The sequence below is a fragment of the Loxodonta africana genome, chromosome 17 (assembly GCF_030014295.1).
Source record: "Loxodonta africana isolate mLoxAfr1 chromosome 17, mLoxAfr1.hap2, whole genome shotgun sequence".
NCBI lineage: Eukaryota > Metazoa > Chordata > Mammalia > Proboscidea > Elephantidae > Loxodonta > Loxodonta africana.
Window position 1 is genome coordinate 4928871 of NC_087358.1, and position 16440 is coordinate 4945310.

Below are 16440 nucleotides of genomic sequence, written 5' to 3' on the forward strand. Positions count from 1 at the left end.
CCTCTGGGTGGACTCCAACCTCCAACCTCCAACCTTCCTGTTAGCGTTAACTGTCTGTATCACCCAGGAACTCCTTGTCCAAATAAACCAAGGTGTTAATTACTTAAATTAGAAAACAAACAAACAAACAAAAAACTTACCTCTGGTCTTCGTTCTAGGGCTTCTTTCATCAATGGATGAAGCTCTTCTACCAATTCTCTACGGAGGGAAAGGGTCAGCATTTAAAATCCATTGCTGTGACACCAAACTTGTCACCAAACATAGTCATTCACTCCCAATTGTCTGCCTTTATATTTTGCTTCTGGCTTCCCTAGTTGCCAGTCTCTTGGTGAAGCAGGTGACAGGTATTGGTCCAATCTTTGCATTACTGGTAGTAAGCCCCGAGCTCTGCATATAACTTCTGCTCAATAAATATCTGTTGGTTTGATTTTCATTTAAAGTTCTGAAGACCTCCAGGGCAGAAAATTCTATCTGAACAATTAAATAAACAATATTTACCAGGCATTTACTAACTTCAAAGCACTCTATTACAAAGTATGGGACTGAAGATAACCAAAACAGAATCCCTGTAGACAAGAAATTTTCAGTCCAGCTGCAAGAAAAGAGGCAGGTGCAACTACTATGTCACTACCTTTGGGACCTGTGCTCAGGGGACTGACTTGTAGTTTATTTTAAAATGGTCTTTTTGGAATTTCGGACCTAAATTCTTTTATTTGAGCCATAAGATAAATATAAATTATGGCAAGTGCTATAGTATTGAGGTTCTCATTGAAAGCTTTTCTCTGTGTAATAAAAACAAAACTCTCGATCACATTTATGTATATCTACTATTACATATACACCTGTCCTCATTATTTCAAATTCTCTGTTTTAAACCTGCTATAGGGTCGCTATGAGTCAGAACCAACTCGATGGCAGTGGGTTTTTTTCGGGTATCTAATTGACGGGATTGATGGAGCCCTGGTGGTACAGTGGTAAAGAGCTTGGCTGCTAACCCAAAGATCGGCAGTTCAAATTCACCTGATGCTTCTTGGAAACCCTATAGGGCAGCTCTACTCTGTCATATAGGGTTGTTATGAGTCTGAATCGAATCGATGGCAACGGGTTTTTTTGTTTTGTTTTCATCTAATTGGTTGTCTTCTTTAGGAGATAATTTCTGAGCTGGTACGTTAAAGCAGACAAAATGATGAGACCTTGCCTGTAACCATACTAGTGTCTCAGTATTTTGTCTACGGTACGTGCCAAGTCTGAAAACCTACTTTCTATTAGGGTGCTTTGTGCTATTAGACGCCACCCTCTGGAAAAATCCAAGGACAGAAGGTACACTCTATGGCACTCTGCACCGAGAGAAGGCAAGCCTGGGTTCTGCCCTCAACGTCTGCAACGTGAATCAGATGCTAGAATTTCTTCATCTGAGCAGTGGGAATAACACTAACGGTCTCCTCTGCCTAACAGCTATACTTTGCCAGATATTTACCATGTGCAATTCCATGCTTAATCTTCACAACACATCTGGGTTTTTTTATTATACCAATTTTTTTTTAGAGAGCTACACATTCTCTAATTTTATTTATTATATCAATCTTCCATGTGAGAAAACCGTGGCCCAGAGAAATTACGTTTCCTACATCCACATGGCTAGTCAATTGTACAATCTTACCTACTTCTGGGAATACTGAGAGACTAAGAATTATAAAAAAGCTGTAGGTTCTTTGGGAAAGAATGTTAGGTCATTCTATGGAATTGTTATTGTCGTCTTCCTGTAGTATTTATGTATGACTCTTTGTCTTAAGTTTTAACCTGTTAAGCACTGGGTAACTGGTGCTCAGGGAGACAGAACCCACAATTATTTTTATCAAGGATAATGTAACAGACCTTTTAAACAGCCTCTAAAATGTCCATAAATCTTTGTTGTTGTTGTTTTGGGGGGCTGTTGAGTTGATTTCTGACTCATAGTGACCCCACGTGTAGAGCAGAACTGTCCCAAAAGGTTTCCTAGTCTGTCATCTTTACAGGAGCAGATGACCAGGTCTTTCTCCCATGGAGCTGCTGGTGGGTTTGAACCGCTGACCTTTTGGTTAGCAGCCAAGCCACCAGGGCGCCTATTTCACTGATCTAAAACAAAGCTTGCAAGTAGGATACAATCTGAGTGGTGCCATTGAAGTTGCAGTGACTGAAAGCTAAATGCGAGGTAGCTGCAAGAAATGCGGTTACACGGATATCAGCCGAGGAAAGCACAACAAGACAAACATGTAAAGGGAGCACACAGAGCCATACACCCCCAGGCCACCACCGACAGCAAACTCAAACCCAAGTTAGAGAAAGAAACACCGTCACCGCAGCACACACGCATCCAGAGCAACTCATTGAGGCCACTGTACCTGAAAACAAGGGTGTTTGTTCTTCCAAATCCCAAGACCAAGGACTCCGTGATCTCAACGCTCTCCAGTCTCATCAAAGGCACCAACTGCTTTAACAGAACGCCCACCGACGGGGTGCCTATGGCCTGAAACGAATTGATGTAAAGTGAAAGAGAGGCAATGAGTTAACTGAGGGTTCCCTAACCCAAACAGGATTCCACCATCACCGTTCTGAAGCACTGGACCACACCCCAGAGCACTGCCAACGTTTCAGGAAACAGAAAAACAAACCAATCAACATCAAAAAAACAACCCATGAGTTTAACACCGCACAACGGATGCACGTCTTACTGGGACACAAATTCTAAAGAATATTTTTTATTTTAAGAGCCTTCTTTACATGAATCACTTGTTGTTCTTAGGTGCTGTCGAGTTGGTTCCAACTCATAACGACACTATGCACAATAGAACGAAACACTCCCCAGTCCTGCACCATCCTCACAAACATTGTTATGCTTGAGCCCGCTGTTGCAGCCACTGTGTCAATCCATCTCGTTGAGGGTCTAACTCTTTTTTGCGGACCCCCTACTTTATCAAGCATGATGAACCACTTAAACCTACAAAACTATCTCTAATTTTCAAATAAGCTAATACTTAGTGAGGAGTGAGAGAGATGTGGTATGTAGGACCCAGATCAAGCCTCAAGGAATTTTAATAAATTAATACAAGTCACTGTAAGGTTTGAAGCAAGTTTGATAACTTCTTGTTATCTTCTGCTTCCCACTTGCCAGGGAGGAAGGATAAATTATTCACATGAATGCTCAAGGGGCTTTAGAAATGTGTAGGGTGAAAATTTGACCCCATACAGTCCAGACGGCAGGCACAGCACAGTGTCCACTGCGAACTCCAGACAAACAAGCTAAAAAAGCCTTAGAGAACAATTCTTCTGAAGCATGGCATGTCACCTTGTTATCGTAGCTCACGGTACCATCAGGCGTGGTCGCCATGATTTCTGGAGTGGAAGCTCGTAAGTGACCGGGGCTCATGATACTGGGCTTCGCAACTCCAAAACAAAGAATGAGGTAATTCCTCCACAAGGTAACGTAGTTGTCTCCGCTGCTGGTGGCACTGCTGGTTTTCTTGGCATTGATTGGGCTGCTAGAAATACAGAGTTGAAAACAAGACGGAAACTAAGTTCCTGATTTTAAATGTCACTTATTAAATAAAGATATCAGAATGGGCAGATAGAGTTGAAGAATACTCCGTCAAGGTTATTGAACAGGCAATTTAAGCACTGGACGGGCAGCTGAATAGAACGTTAGGGTCCCTTTCACCACAGAGGGTCTGAGATTGTACAGTCAGTCATACTGATTGTTAAGGAAATGATTAGCTCTCAATAGGACCGTTTGATCTGTTTTCACCCAATATTGAGGATTCCGAATGAGGAAGTTCAGAAACTACCAGTAACCAGCTGCTGTCACATTGACTCTGACTCATGGTGCCCCATGTGTGTCAGGGTAGAACTGTGCTCCACAGGGTTTTCAGTGGCTGATAATTTGGAAGTAGATTGCCAGGCCTTATTCCAAGGTGCCTCTGGGTGGAAACTAGGGAGGATTATAACATTCCAAACGCTTATATACAAGCTGAAAATTTAGAGGGCAATTGGTAGAGCAAGCAGATGGGCAGGGAACCCACGGACTCCTTACTTTGGGTCCACGAGAGGCATCACCGCCTGGAGCCGAGTAAAGGCGTAGGGCCAGGCGTAGCTGAGGGCTGTGGGGCAGTGCTTGGGCAGGTTCTCCTGCCGCAGGAAGCTGAAGAGGCAGAGCACCCAGGGGTCTTTGACAGACTGGGCGAAAATCCAGACGTGGGAAGGGCTTTTCACATCGTAATGGCTGTTGACCAGGCCTGCGTTCCACTCGACCAACCACTGCAGATCCACACTGTGGGTCAGTGGCAAGGTGGCCTGCAGGTAAGAGACAAGCAGTGAGTCCACGGCCACCTGTAAGTCATATGGCCTCTTCATGGCTTAGCCACAACGCTCCTCTCTCCACATGCCCTTGCCCACTGTCTGTGCACTGGGATGGCTTTGCATCCGAGCGCTTATCCTGTACTTACCGTATGAGGACTTGCTGTGTACTCATTAGCGTTCCCTAGGACAGCGGTACACAGCGGGAGTGCAAAGCTCAAGGACAGGGTCAGACATTGTCCAGTTTTACATGGCGCACACCGCTGAGCAATGATCCCCGGAAGACAGTCGCCAATACTTGTTGAAGAAATACTTAACGTTAAACCCATAACCCACTGCTGTGGCACTGATTTAGACCCATAACAACCCCGTGGGACAGAGCAGAACTGCCCCATACGGTTTCCGAAGCTGTAAGCTCTAAGGACACAGACTGCCTCATCTTTCTCCCATGGAGCAGATGGTAGGCTCGAGCTGCCGACCTTTCAGTTAGCCACCAAGTGCTTTAACCACTGAGCCACCAGGGCTCCTTAGATAACATTGATTTAATCTTGGTCATGAGCCTACAACTTTAAGATGCTGAAAAGTTATTGATCTATGTGGTTCATAATTTTTTTTTTAAATCCATGTATTGCATTTATTTAGAACTAAACTCAGTATTCCAGTTGCTATTGAATTGATTCCAACTCATAGCGACCCTGCACTATAGGAATAGAAATCGGACTTTTTTTTTTTCCCTGCTTGGGTTTTTGGTTTATACCTTGGTCAATATATCTTAATTTCTCTGAACCTCATCTTCTCCTGTAAAATATAATTAAAGTTATCAGAAATCAGACTATTTTAAAATGTCACAAGTATAAAAAAAAAATTCCCCAAACTCCTCATGAGTCCTTAATAGGGTAAAAACACCTAAGGAAAAACTAGCACGGCTTCTGAAACACACTTGTCTTGAATAGCTTCAGCATTTTACGGAATTTAGAACCAACTAGATCATAGATCATTTTATCAGGCAATTCTGCTCCATCCGATAGGGTTGCTATGAATTGGAACTGACTCAACGGCACACAACAACAACAGATCATTTCATAGTGGCACAGTGGTTAAGCACTCAGGTGCTAACCAAAAGGTCAGCAATTCAAACCCATCAGCTGCTCCACAGGGGAAAGAAGCAGATTGCCTTGGAAACCCTATGGGCAGTACTACTCTGTCCTATAGGGTTGCTGTGATTTGGAATTGACTCAATGGCAACGGGTTTGGTTTTTTTTTTTTTTTTTAATTAGTATTACCTAGCCACGATCTTCTTTATCTTCACTTAACTGAAATACCTTCCTTTGACTTAGAGAGAAGGCTCAGTGCAACCCTTTCTCTGAAGGGCACCCAACTCATGATTTTGAGGTGAGACACCTACTTATTCTTGTTCCACGATTCCAAGCTGACACGTTCCAAACCTCTTGGATGGTAAAGTATATGCACTGTGGTCATTGTGTGCCATTGAGTTGATTCTGGCTCATAGCGACCCCATGTAACAGAGCAGAACTTTCCCATAGGGTTTCCTGGGTTGCAATCTTTACAGGAGCAGCTTGTCAGATCTTTACCCTATGGAACCGCAGGGTGAGTTCAAACCATTGACCTGTTGCATAGCAGCCAAGCACTTAACAGTTATGTTATCAGGGCTGCTTAAAAAATATACATACATATACACATTAATATGTGTGTGCGTGTGTGTGTATATATATATATATATGGAGCCCTGGTGGTACAGTGGTTAAGTGCTCAGCTGCTAACTGAAAGGTGAGTGGTTTGAGCCCACTGGCAGCTCCATGGGAGAAAGGCATGGCAGTCTGCTTCTGTAAAGATTACGGCCTTGGAAACCCTATGGGGCAGTTCTACTCTATCCTATAGGGTCTCTAGGAGCTGGAATCAACTCGATGGTAACAGGATAGAGATATATATATACATATATATATATATGTATATATATATAATATACACACACAAAGAGATAGATATCAAATTAAAAAAAAAAAAAAACCAAACCCGTTGCCATTGAGTTGATTCCAACTCCTAGGAACCCTACGGGACAGAGTAGAACTGCTCCATAGGGCTTCCATGGGGCACCTGGTGGATTCCAACTGCTGACGCTTAACCAGACACTTTACCACTGCACCACCGGGGCTCCTCTGGTGAGAAAAGGAGCGTAAAATCACCTGGCCAAAAGCAGTACAATCCCACTTACATGAAATGTCTAGAATAGGCAAGTGTATAAAGACCAAGAAGGTGCCCTGGTGGTGCTAATGGTTAAGCCCTTGGCTGCTAACCGAAAGGTGAGTTCGAACCCACCAGCCGATCCATAGGGAGAAAAGACCTGTCGATCTGCTCCTGTAAAGATTACAGGCTAGGAAACCCTATGAGGCAGTTCTACTCTCTCGCAGGGTCACGGTGAGTCGGAATCAACTCAGTGGCACACAACAACAACACAAAGATCAATGTTGTTCGTGATTACCAGGGGTGGCGTGCGAGGGAGGGGGAGAGGAGGAGCCACTGCTCAGGGGACACCGAGCTTGTATTAACGGTAACGGGAAAATGTGGAAACGAAAGTGTGATGGTTGGACAAGATCATGAACGTGATCAATGTCGCTGAATTGTACGTGTAAAAAAAGTTGAGATGGCGACTGTTTTGTTACATATATATTTACCAAAAAAAAAAAAAAGCAGGCCCCCAGTGAGTAAGTTTCTTTCTTCGTCCTTCCTCTCCCCTCTCTGGGTGTGTACCTTCCCAAGTGCGGTCTTCCCGACTTGGGTACCCGGTCTTCCCGACTTGGGTACCCGGTCTTCCCGACTTGGGTACCCGGTCTTCCCGACTTGGGTACCCGGTCTTCCCGACTTGGGTACCCGGTCTTCCCGACTTGGGTACCCGGTCTTCCCGACTTGGGTACCCCCGACTCAATATTTTGATTCTGATAAACATAGAAAAAAATCACACAAACAGAATGCAATTTTGTTATCTGTGACCCACCCAACCTGTGGCCACGGAGCTGATTCTGACTTATAGCAGCCCTATAGGACAGAGTAGAGCTGCCCCACTGAGCTTCCAAGGAGCGCCTGGTGGATTCAAACTGGCAACCATGATGCCACCAGGGTTTTCATTATCTGTAGGCATATGCAATACGCATTTAAAACAATCCAAGCGGACTATTCTATGTTAGCACAATTTGAATTTCTAAAAGAGGTGAGACCACTTTTCTTATCACTGTTAAGGGCTGCAGGGCTTGGCTGAAAGTTTCAGCAATTATTACCGCTATTGTTCTCATAGGCAAGAGGGAGTCACTAAAAAGGGAGAACTGTGTTCCATCTCAGAAAAGGCCGTGAGAAGCTCACAAGGGTTCTCAGGTTTTGTGTTCGGGTATAGGACAAGTTTCTGCACGGAGCATCGGCAATGTAGATTCTACAAGCTGTCTCAGGTACGCCCTGCCTAAGGAGCCCTGGTAGCTTGGTGGTTAGAAGCTCGGCTGCTAACCAAAACGTATGCAGTTCGAATCCACCAGCTGCTCCTTAGAACCCTATGGGGCAATTCTGCTCTGCCTTATTGGGTCGCTATGAGTTGGGATTGACTAGACGGCAATGGGTTTTTTTTTTTTTTTCTCTTCGGCTGTTTAGCTGAAATGAATCCACGGGCCATGACTGCACTTTTATTATTTTTTTTAAATCAGGTAATTAAGGTTAGTTTCAATTCCCCTTTGACATGTTCAGGAAACTGAAAGCTGCCAATTTCCTTTTTACAAGGAAGAATATATTTGTGTAGCAGATAACGCACTCCTGGGTGCAGAGTGCAAACAAGTACAGCCCTGGCTCTAACTCCTTCTTTCTGCGTGACTGTGGTCCTGCCACTTAATGGTTTTTAAATTTTCTTTTATTTTGGTGAAAGTGTATACAACCAAAGATACACCATTTCAACAATTTCCGCATGTACAATCCAGTGACACTAGTCACATTCTTCAAGTTGTGCCACCACACTCGCTCTCCTTTTCTACCACCGCTATTTTTTTTTTTTAACTTTTATTAAGCTTCAAGTGAACGTTTACAAATCCAATCAGTCTGTCACATATAAGTTTACATACATCTCACTCCCTACTCCCACTTGCTCTCCCCCTCTTGAGTCAGCCCTTTCAGTCTCTCCTTTCGTGACAATTTTGCCGGCTTCTCTCCCTCTCTATCCTCCCATCCCCCCTCCAGACAAGAGCTGCCAACACACTCTCCAGTGTCCACCTGATTTAATTAGCTCACTCTTCATCAGCGTCTCTCTCTCCCACCCGCTGACCAGTCCCTTTCATGTCTGATGAGTTGTGTTCGGGGATGGTTCCTGTCCTGTGCCAACAGAAGGTCTGGGGACCATGACTGCCGGGATTCCTCTAGTCTCAGTCAGATCATTAAGTATGGTCTTTTTATGAGAATTTGGGGTCTGTATCCCACTGATCTCCTGCTCCTCAGGGGTCCTCTGTTGTGCTCCCTGTCAGGGCAGTCATCGATTGTGGCCGGGCACCAACTAGTTCTTCTGGTCTCAGGATGATGTAGGTCTCTGGTTCATGTGGCCCTTTCTGTCTCTTGGGCTCTTAGTTGTCGTGTGACCTTGGTGTTCTTCATTTTCCTTTGCTCCAGGTGGGTTGAGACCAATTGATGCATCTTAGATGGCCGCTTGTTAGCATTTAAGACCTCAGACGCCACATTTCAAAGTGGGATGCAGAGTGATTTCATAATAGAATTATTTTGCCAATTGACTTAGAAGTCCCCGCAAACCATGTTCCCCAGACCCCCGCCCTTGCTCCGCTGACCTTTGAAGCATTCATTTTATCCCGGAAACTTCTTTGCTTTTGGTCCAGTCCAATTGAGCTGACCTTCCATGTATTGAGTGTTGTCTTTCCCTTCACCTAAAGCATTTCTTATCTACTGATTAATCAATAAAAAACCCTCTCCCACCCTCCCTCCCTCCCTCCCCCCCTACCACCGCTATTTTAACCTCACTGCCCCTAAGCTTCCCACCCAACCTTTGCTGAGCTAACCAAAAGGCTGGTGGTTCAAATCCACCAGCAGCTCCTTAGAAACCCTAGGGGGCAGTTCTGCTCAGTCCTATAAGGTTCCTACGAGTCTGAACTGACTCGAGAGCAATGGGTTTTGGCCTTTTAGATAATTCTTTAGAAGAGCCCAATGCTCAAAGCAGACACACTTTCCTAATTACGGTAGGCTATTTTTTGGTTCAAAGACTTCAGGGGATGGTTTTGGTTTATGGCTTAATGTTTCTGAGTTTAACCACTGTGAGGGTCAAAGAAGTAATAAAGGTGAAAGTACCCTGTAAGCTGCACGGCGCCACGTAAATGTGTCACACAGCACAGGGGCACTGAGTAAGGCGGGGTAGTTCATCGAAGAATCCTGAGCCATTCTTTTTGAAACTGTGGTTTAAAAATACGATCTCTAATCCTAAGGCTCAAGTTTTGTTGGCAACTGATTTGAGTGTCCCCTAAGCCAGCATTTAAAAAGCTCGCTTTGTTTTCATAAATACCTTTGTGTCAGTTTATCGATCTGACACCAAACCCCAGAGTTCGTCCACACAAAATTTCTATGTCTCTCTTTTTCAGATCGGTCCAGAGCTTATACATAAAGACTAGTAGTGACTGGGATCAAATATGTACTTACTGAGTCAGAAACAGCCACGTGAATAAAACTGTCAAGGATGGAGGAGCTCAGTTGATCCATCACGTCAATCATAGGCCTGTCGTCGTCCTGTGCAAAGGACAGGCAATCACTCTCCACAGGAAAGCAAATCCATCGCCCCCACCCCACCGCCTGTCTAACGCACGAAGCAGAGTGGCTTGCAAGACAGTGATAAGGTTTTTCTCACAGAAAAGTGAGCGGCGAGATGGTGAAAGGCAGTGGATAAACTCTCTGCCGCTCCGTGCTGATTCTTTCAAGTTTTGGCGGAAGATAATTACAGCTGCAAATCACATCATTTTGAAAGACATGTACCTGAATTTCAAAGACGTACCTGTGTGCAAGAGAATCTAAATACCAGCACGATACATTATTCACCAAAGTGTTCCTCCTGTCACCAGGTTTAAGGAAAGGAAGCCTGACAAGACATGCTTTGTCAGGCTATTAAAATGCTGTTTATTTTAATCACTGGTCTGCTAAAATAACAGATAAGTGGCCGATTATGAGTGAATTTCAGTTCAAATAAAACCATACTGGAGATGGAGGTATCTGTGCTGTGTACAGCTATTGATAAAAGGAGCACATTGGAAAAGGCACAAGAGAGGGTATCTTACAGGGAATTCTGCATGAGCAGCATCTATGTTCGAAAACACACACGCTTGTCACCCTTCATCAAAGAGAAGCTAGGAGACATAAAATTATCCACTCAGAAGTCTCATAAAAGCAGAGACTCTTGGGATGTATATGTTGTTAGCTGCCTTCACTTCAGCCCCTGACTCATGGTGACCCCATGCACAATGGGATAGGACTGTTGTGATCCACACGGTTTTCACTGGCTGACTAGTGTTTCTTTCTAGTCCATCTTAGTCTGGAAGCTCTGCTGAAATTTGCTCAGCATCATCGCAATACACAAGTCTCCACTGACAGACAATCTTAGAGATCTATTTAATCAGGCACAGGATGTGGTCCTGAGTATACTAGAAAGCTGTTTGAAGACATGGAAATGGAATGAACTTGGTCCACGATGGCACTGACGATCTCATAAAACCAAGACCACTTCATTCACGCAAGAAAAATGGAAGCTGGTAGTTTCCTAAAGAAGTGCAGGACATAAAAGGCTGGTCCTAGGACCTGGCCACCTGTGTCTGTGGCTACTGAGCCGTAACACCTGACAGGGTGTGTGAGGGAGCTGGAGTTTACCATGCTTCGTAATGGACTTGCTTCTCCCATCTCAAGGGTTTCTACGTGATGCCATTTTCCCGTCACCATCGAGATTAAACTACTTTCCGTTAGTCAGAACGCTTGGTACCTTGACCATTTTAAATGAAACACATCATCTTTTCAAGTTTATTCTCTAGTACAAATGAATAATATCTTCTTCATTACACGTATGCTGAACACTATGAAGAAGAATGACCCATAACCAAAATGAACCTTAAAGTTCAAAGATGGTAAAGCGCCATCTCCCAGAGAACCAAGAATGATCTTTTTCTGCACTCTCGGAATATATGACTTATCTCTAGAACATTAAGAGTCACGTTACATTATTAAAAACCCAACAATGCATCAAAAAATATTTGTTGACACCACGTGTGACACAAAGTACATAAAATAGCAATGTGTTGTTGTTAGAGGCTATACAGTCAATTCCGACTCGTATTGACCCCAAGTGGCAGAGTAGAACTGCCTCATAGGGTTTCATAGGCTGTAATCTTTATGGGAGCAGATTGCCAGATCTTTCTCCCCTGGAGCTGCTGGTGGGTTTGAACTGCGAACATTTCGGTTAGCAGCTGGTTGCTGAACCATTGTGCTACTTATTGCTAATATTCATCTAACTTGAAAACTGTGGAAAGAAAGGTATCGGAAAATTCAAAACGATAATTCATACCTCAGGCTGACCCAGGGCAATAAATAAGGCTCGGATTTCCTTGAGTATTAAAACAGACAGCTTGCGGGTGGCGACCTGGAAACTGCAGAGCAAGACCAGGGCGAACCCTTCCACGGCGTGGAGGACGCTACAGTGGGGACCTCGCTCCGACTGCGTTCTGTGGCTGGACCCATTGGGAATTAGCTGCCGTGGAATAAGAATGATGGTCTACATTCAGAAAAACCACAATGGAAGAAGAAGAAGAAAACACTCTTCTACGTACATCTTGCAACATATTTGACCCAATTTGACCGTGTCATAGCACAACAAATCACAATGGCTTAGAACTAGACATGTCTGTGAATTCGTTATTACACATGACCTTTTGCTTTCTTTCTTTTTTTTTGCTTTAGAATACATCCACCGTCTGTTACCTCTGATAAGGAATAACTTTTCAAAGCCTATTCATGTTAATACTAATAAAAATGAAACTGCTTCTATCACACTGTTCCAGATGATACTGTATGCACAAAGGGGCCTGATTTGTTTTGACTTAAATTATCTAAAGGCTTTTGAAGACTATTAAATTGAATTTTGCTGTTGTTGGGTTCTGATTCCTAGTGGCCCCATGTGACAAAGTAGAACTGCCCTATAGAGTTTCCTAGGCTGTACAGGGGCAGATCACCAGGTCTTTTCTCCCAGAGAGCAGCTGGGTGGGTTTGAACTGCCAACCTTTCAGTTAGCAGCCCATCGCCCTATCGTTTGTGCCAGCAGGGCTCCTCGAATTTGCAAATATTTATTTTCTATTCAGATTTGCTTAACTGTTTGCGTGTCAGATTCTAGTCTAGGTTTTGAACTTTCATGAGATGGTTCTGAAACTCTCCAAACAGCAACCAAGTGAGTCTAAAATGAAAACAAGCCAGGTAACGAGGCAGAGTCCACCTTAGTTTCCGTTTTCCTTTTATAAGCACACTGAAGCCCTGTTTTTCAACTTCTCATCCTTTGGCATGTGTAGAGCACAGAAGGGAAGGACCTGATCGTCATCTCTGTGGTTAGCCCATCTGGGATTCTGCCCCGAGCTCCACAAACCTCAGACTCTTAGTTACGCTCTTGTCTAGCCGGAGCCCTTCTCCATCTGCTCATCGCCAGTGCCAATTTGTCACTGCCTGTTCTCCTTGGGCAACACTCCTTGCCCAACCTGCTCTCCACATTACTCACCAGGAACATCAGTAATTTTCTACCATTCGGGATGGAGGCAGCAAAGAATAAAAAGACCACGAAATCACATTTTCTCCTCTGTGAGATTTGATACTGTTGCCTAAGGAAAAAACTGGTGGACAGCTAACTTTTATATACATATCCATCTCCATATCTATTTCTATAGTAATTTGCTCTATGAATAGATTTATAATCATGATTCTTTGAAGAAAAGCTCTATTCCCTAAATGACATTGTTCATGTGGACAGATCCAACGTGATATGGTATATCACATCCTGAGTTTCTTGGTTACACTTTATGCAGGTAGAAGACCTAGGGCCACCACCAACAAGAAAGTTCCTAGGGGGCTGTAAGTAAGAAACCCAAAGATTCTCTACGCTGCAACTCATTTACACACACACTAGATAAAAGAATATATAAATTGGCAGGGAAAAGTGTCAAAACCACTGTTACGGATTAATTGTGTCTCCCAAAATGAGCGTTGGAATTCTAACCAATATACCTGTGGATATGATGTGATGTGATGCAGTGTAACGTAATGTAATCACTTTACATAATGCAATCTATTGTAATATAATTAATCAACCAATCAGTTGAGGTCATACCACTGTAGGGTGGATCCGAAGCCTAATCATGTCTGAGTTATAAAAAGAGTAGAATAGGTACAGAGACACACACGCAGAAATGGGGAAAAGACAGATGTCACGTGAGTGAGGATCGTGTGTAAGCCAAAGGACAAGGCATGTCCAGGGCTACTGATAAGGAAGGAACTGACACGGCCAAGACCTGACTGGTGCTTTAAGCCTGCAGAATTGAGAAAATAACTTTCTGTTCTTTAGGGCCACCCACTTGTGGTATTTGTGTGACAGCAGCACAAGGAGACTAAGACAACCACCTCTGAGCTCCTGATTTTGTTGGCTTGCTCGTAGACTTTTCCTTGAGTTTGGATGACCAGTTTCCACTGGGTGAGCAGCTGCAGCAGAAGCTTCAGGGACGAATCGAGGAGTGTGTGATGCATGTCATTGACTTCACGCAGCAGGAAGTTGGTAAAGCCAAACAGAACATCTTCTCTCCAGTCTGAGAAGTCAACCAGTAAACCCTGCAGAGAATTTTGTGCAATATGTCGCAGTTCGTCGTCCATGTGAATCGAAAGCCTGTGAAATACACACGAGACAATCAAAGCGTTTGTTTGGTGAGCTTTTCTTCTAGCTCACCTTTCTTTCACTCACACGGGATGCATGAAGGAACGGATAGAGGTCTCTGTTTCTACTTGTGTCTGAAACGTGTTGTTGTTAGCTTCCGTCAAGTCGATTCTGACTCATAGTGACTCTACGTGACAGAGTAGAACTGTCCCATAGGGTTTCCTAGGCTATGATCTTCATGGGAGCAGATCACCAGGTCTTTTCTCCTGAGGAGGTGCTGGTGGGTTTGAACTACCAACCTTTGGTGTAGTGGTCAAGCACCTAAGCACTGCACCACCAGGTATCCTGCCTGAAACATGGGGCCCTCTTATTTTCTGCTTAGTAAATGATCTATATGAAAAACGCAAAAAAAAAAAAAAAAAACACCTTTTAATCTTAGACTTACTGAAAAGTTGGCAAAGATTATACAGAGTTCCTCTGTACCCTTCACCCAGCCTCCCCAATGCTAACATCCTATATAACTACAGCAGACTTATCAAAGCTAAGAAATTAATGCTGCCACAACACTATGGACTAAACTACAGGTTTTATTTGGATTTCACCAGTTTTCCACAACGTTCTTTTTCTGTTTCAGAATGCAATCCAGGATACCACGCTGCATTTATCATTATATGAATACTTTCTTAAAAAATTTTTATTTTATTTTTGGTAAAAATATACATATCAAAACATGCTTCCATTCAACAATTTCTATGTATACTGTTCAGTGTTACATCTTTCACACTGTGTCATTATTCCCATTATTTCTGCTCTAGCTGTTTTACCCCCATTAATTTAGACTCATCGGCCCCTAAACTTCTCATCTAGGCTTTAGAGTTACTGCTGTCTCACATAAACCAAAAAAAACCAAACCTGTTGCCGCTGAGTCAATTCCGACTCACAATGACTGTATAATTTTTTTTAAGTGCAGCATTTGAGGGTGAAATTCTTTACTTTTTGAGCTAAACTATTTTTTTGTTCGTTTGTTTAAAGATGACTCCAGGGGATAGTTTTATTTCAAGGTTTGAAGAGTATCCCTCTTGAGTACTTTTTAATACAACATTCGCTGCTGTCTAAATTAGTACCATTTTCAAGGATGAGAAACCCGAGTACTGGAGAAGCTAAGGGACTCATCCAGAAGTTGAGTAGGAACGAGACACTGGAGTTAGGCCAGTGGTCCTTGGCTGGATTTACATCCCTGGGGACATCTGGCAATGCATGGGGACAGTTTTGGTTGTGGCAACTTGGAGTGTGCTAATGGCATCTAATGGGTAGAGGCCAGGGATGTTGCTAAACGTCCTACAATGCACAGGGCAGCCCCCAACAATAAAGAGTTTTCCATTCCAAAACGTCAATAGCGTCAAGGTTGAGAAATCTGGAATTAGAAAACCAGACAATATCAGTGTATTTGAAGGTGAACCCAGTGCATCATAATAATATTAAATCTGGACATTGGTGTGGATATTACAATGAGCAGAGTGCGTTTGTCTAGGTCCTTTAATTTGTTTACCTGATAAGCAAACACTCTGTGAGACCCTTCTAGGCTAGGATTCAGCACTGCACCCTTTGTATCCTGCACTTATGGTGTGTCTATTGGGAAGGGTGCCCAAGAGCCAGCTGTGAGACGGAGCTGGGCAGGAAGCAGGGGCAGCTTGCTGAAGGGCCTGGGACCACCCACACAGGCACCACAGCACGGAAAGGGTCAAGGGTGTGTGCTCTGGGATCAGAATGCCGGGGTCACTGCTTGTTCTGCCAGGTATATGCTACGTGACCTCAAGCAAGTTACTTCGTCTCTCTAAGCCTCAGATCCCTTATTGGTAAAATGGGGATAATAACTGTAACTGCAAGGAGCCCTGGTGGCACAACAGTTAAGCACTCGGCTGCTAACCGAAAGGTTGGCAGTTAGAACCCACCCAGTGGCTCTGCGGGAGAAAAGACCTGGCAATTCACTCCCATATAGAATACAACCTAGGAAACCCTATGGGGCAGCTCTATTCAGTAACATCTGGGGACTCTATGAGTAAGAATTGACTTGACCGCAATGGGTTTGGTTTACTGAGGCCATATTGGGAGTATTTATATCTACAGTCCAATGATGTTGTCTTAGGGTTCTGGGGATCAGACACAGTCCCCAGGGGGCAAAG

General features: G+C 43.8%; 1 protein-coding gene across 11 annotated transcripts in view; it reads right to left on the reverse strand.

The window, feature by feature from the left end:
• FRY (FRY microtubule binding protein) overlaps positions 1–16440 on the reverse strand; it is a 401382-nt gene that overhangs the window by 134305 nt on the left and 250637 nt on the right. For all 11 annotated transcript variants that reach the window (XM_064269940.1, XM_064269933.1, XM_064269932.1 and 8 more), the window contains 7 exons: positions 14011–14269; positions 11918–12100; positions 10015–10101; positions 4067–4326; positions 3326–3518; positions 2382–2506; positions 141–198 (listed from right to left, as the gene is read on the reverse strand). In XM_064269940.1, coding sequence (XP_064126010.1) covers positions 141–198; positions 2382–2506; positions 3326–3518; positions 4067–4326; positions 10015–10101; positions 11918–12100; positions 14011–14269 — 1165 coding nt within the window. The remainder of the gene's footprint in view (positions 1–140; positions 199–2381; positions 2507–3325; positions 3519–4066; positions 4327–10014; positions 10102–11917; positions 12101–14010; positions 14270–16440) is intronic.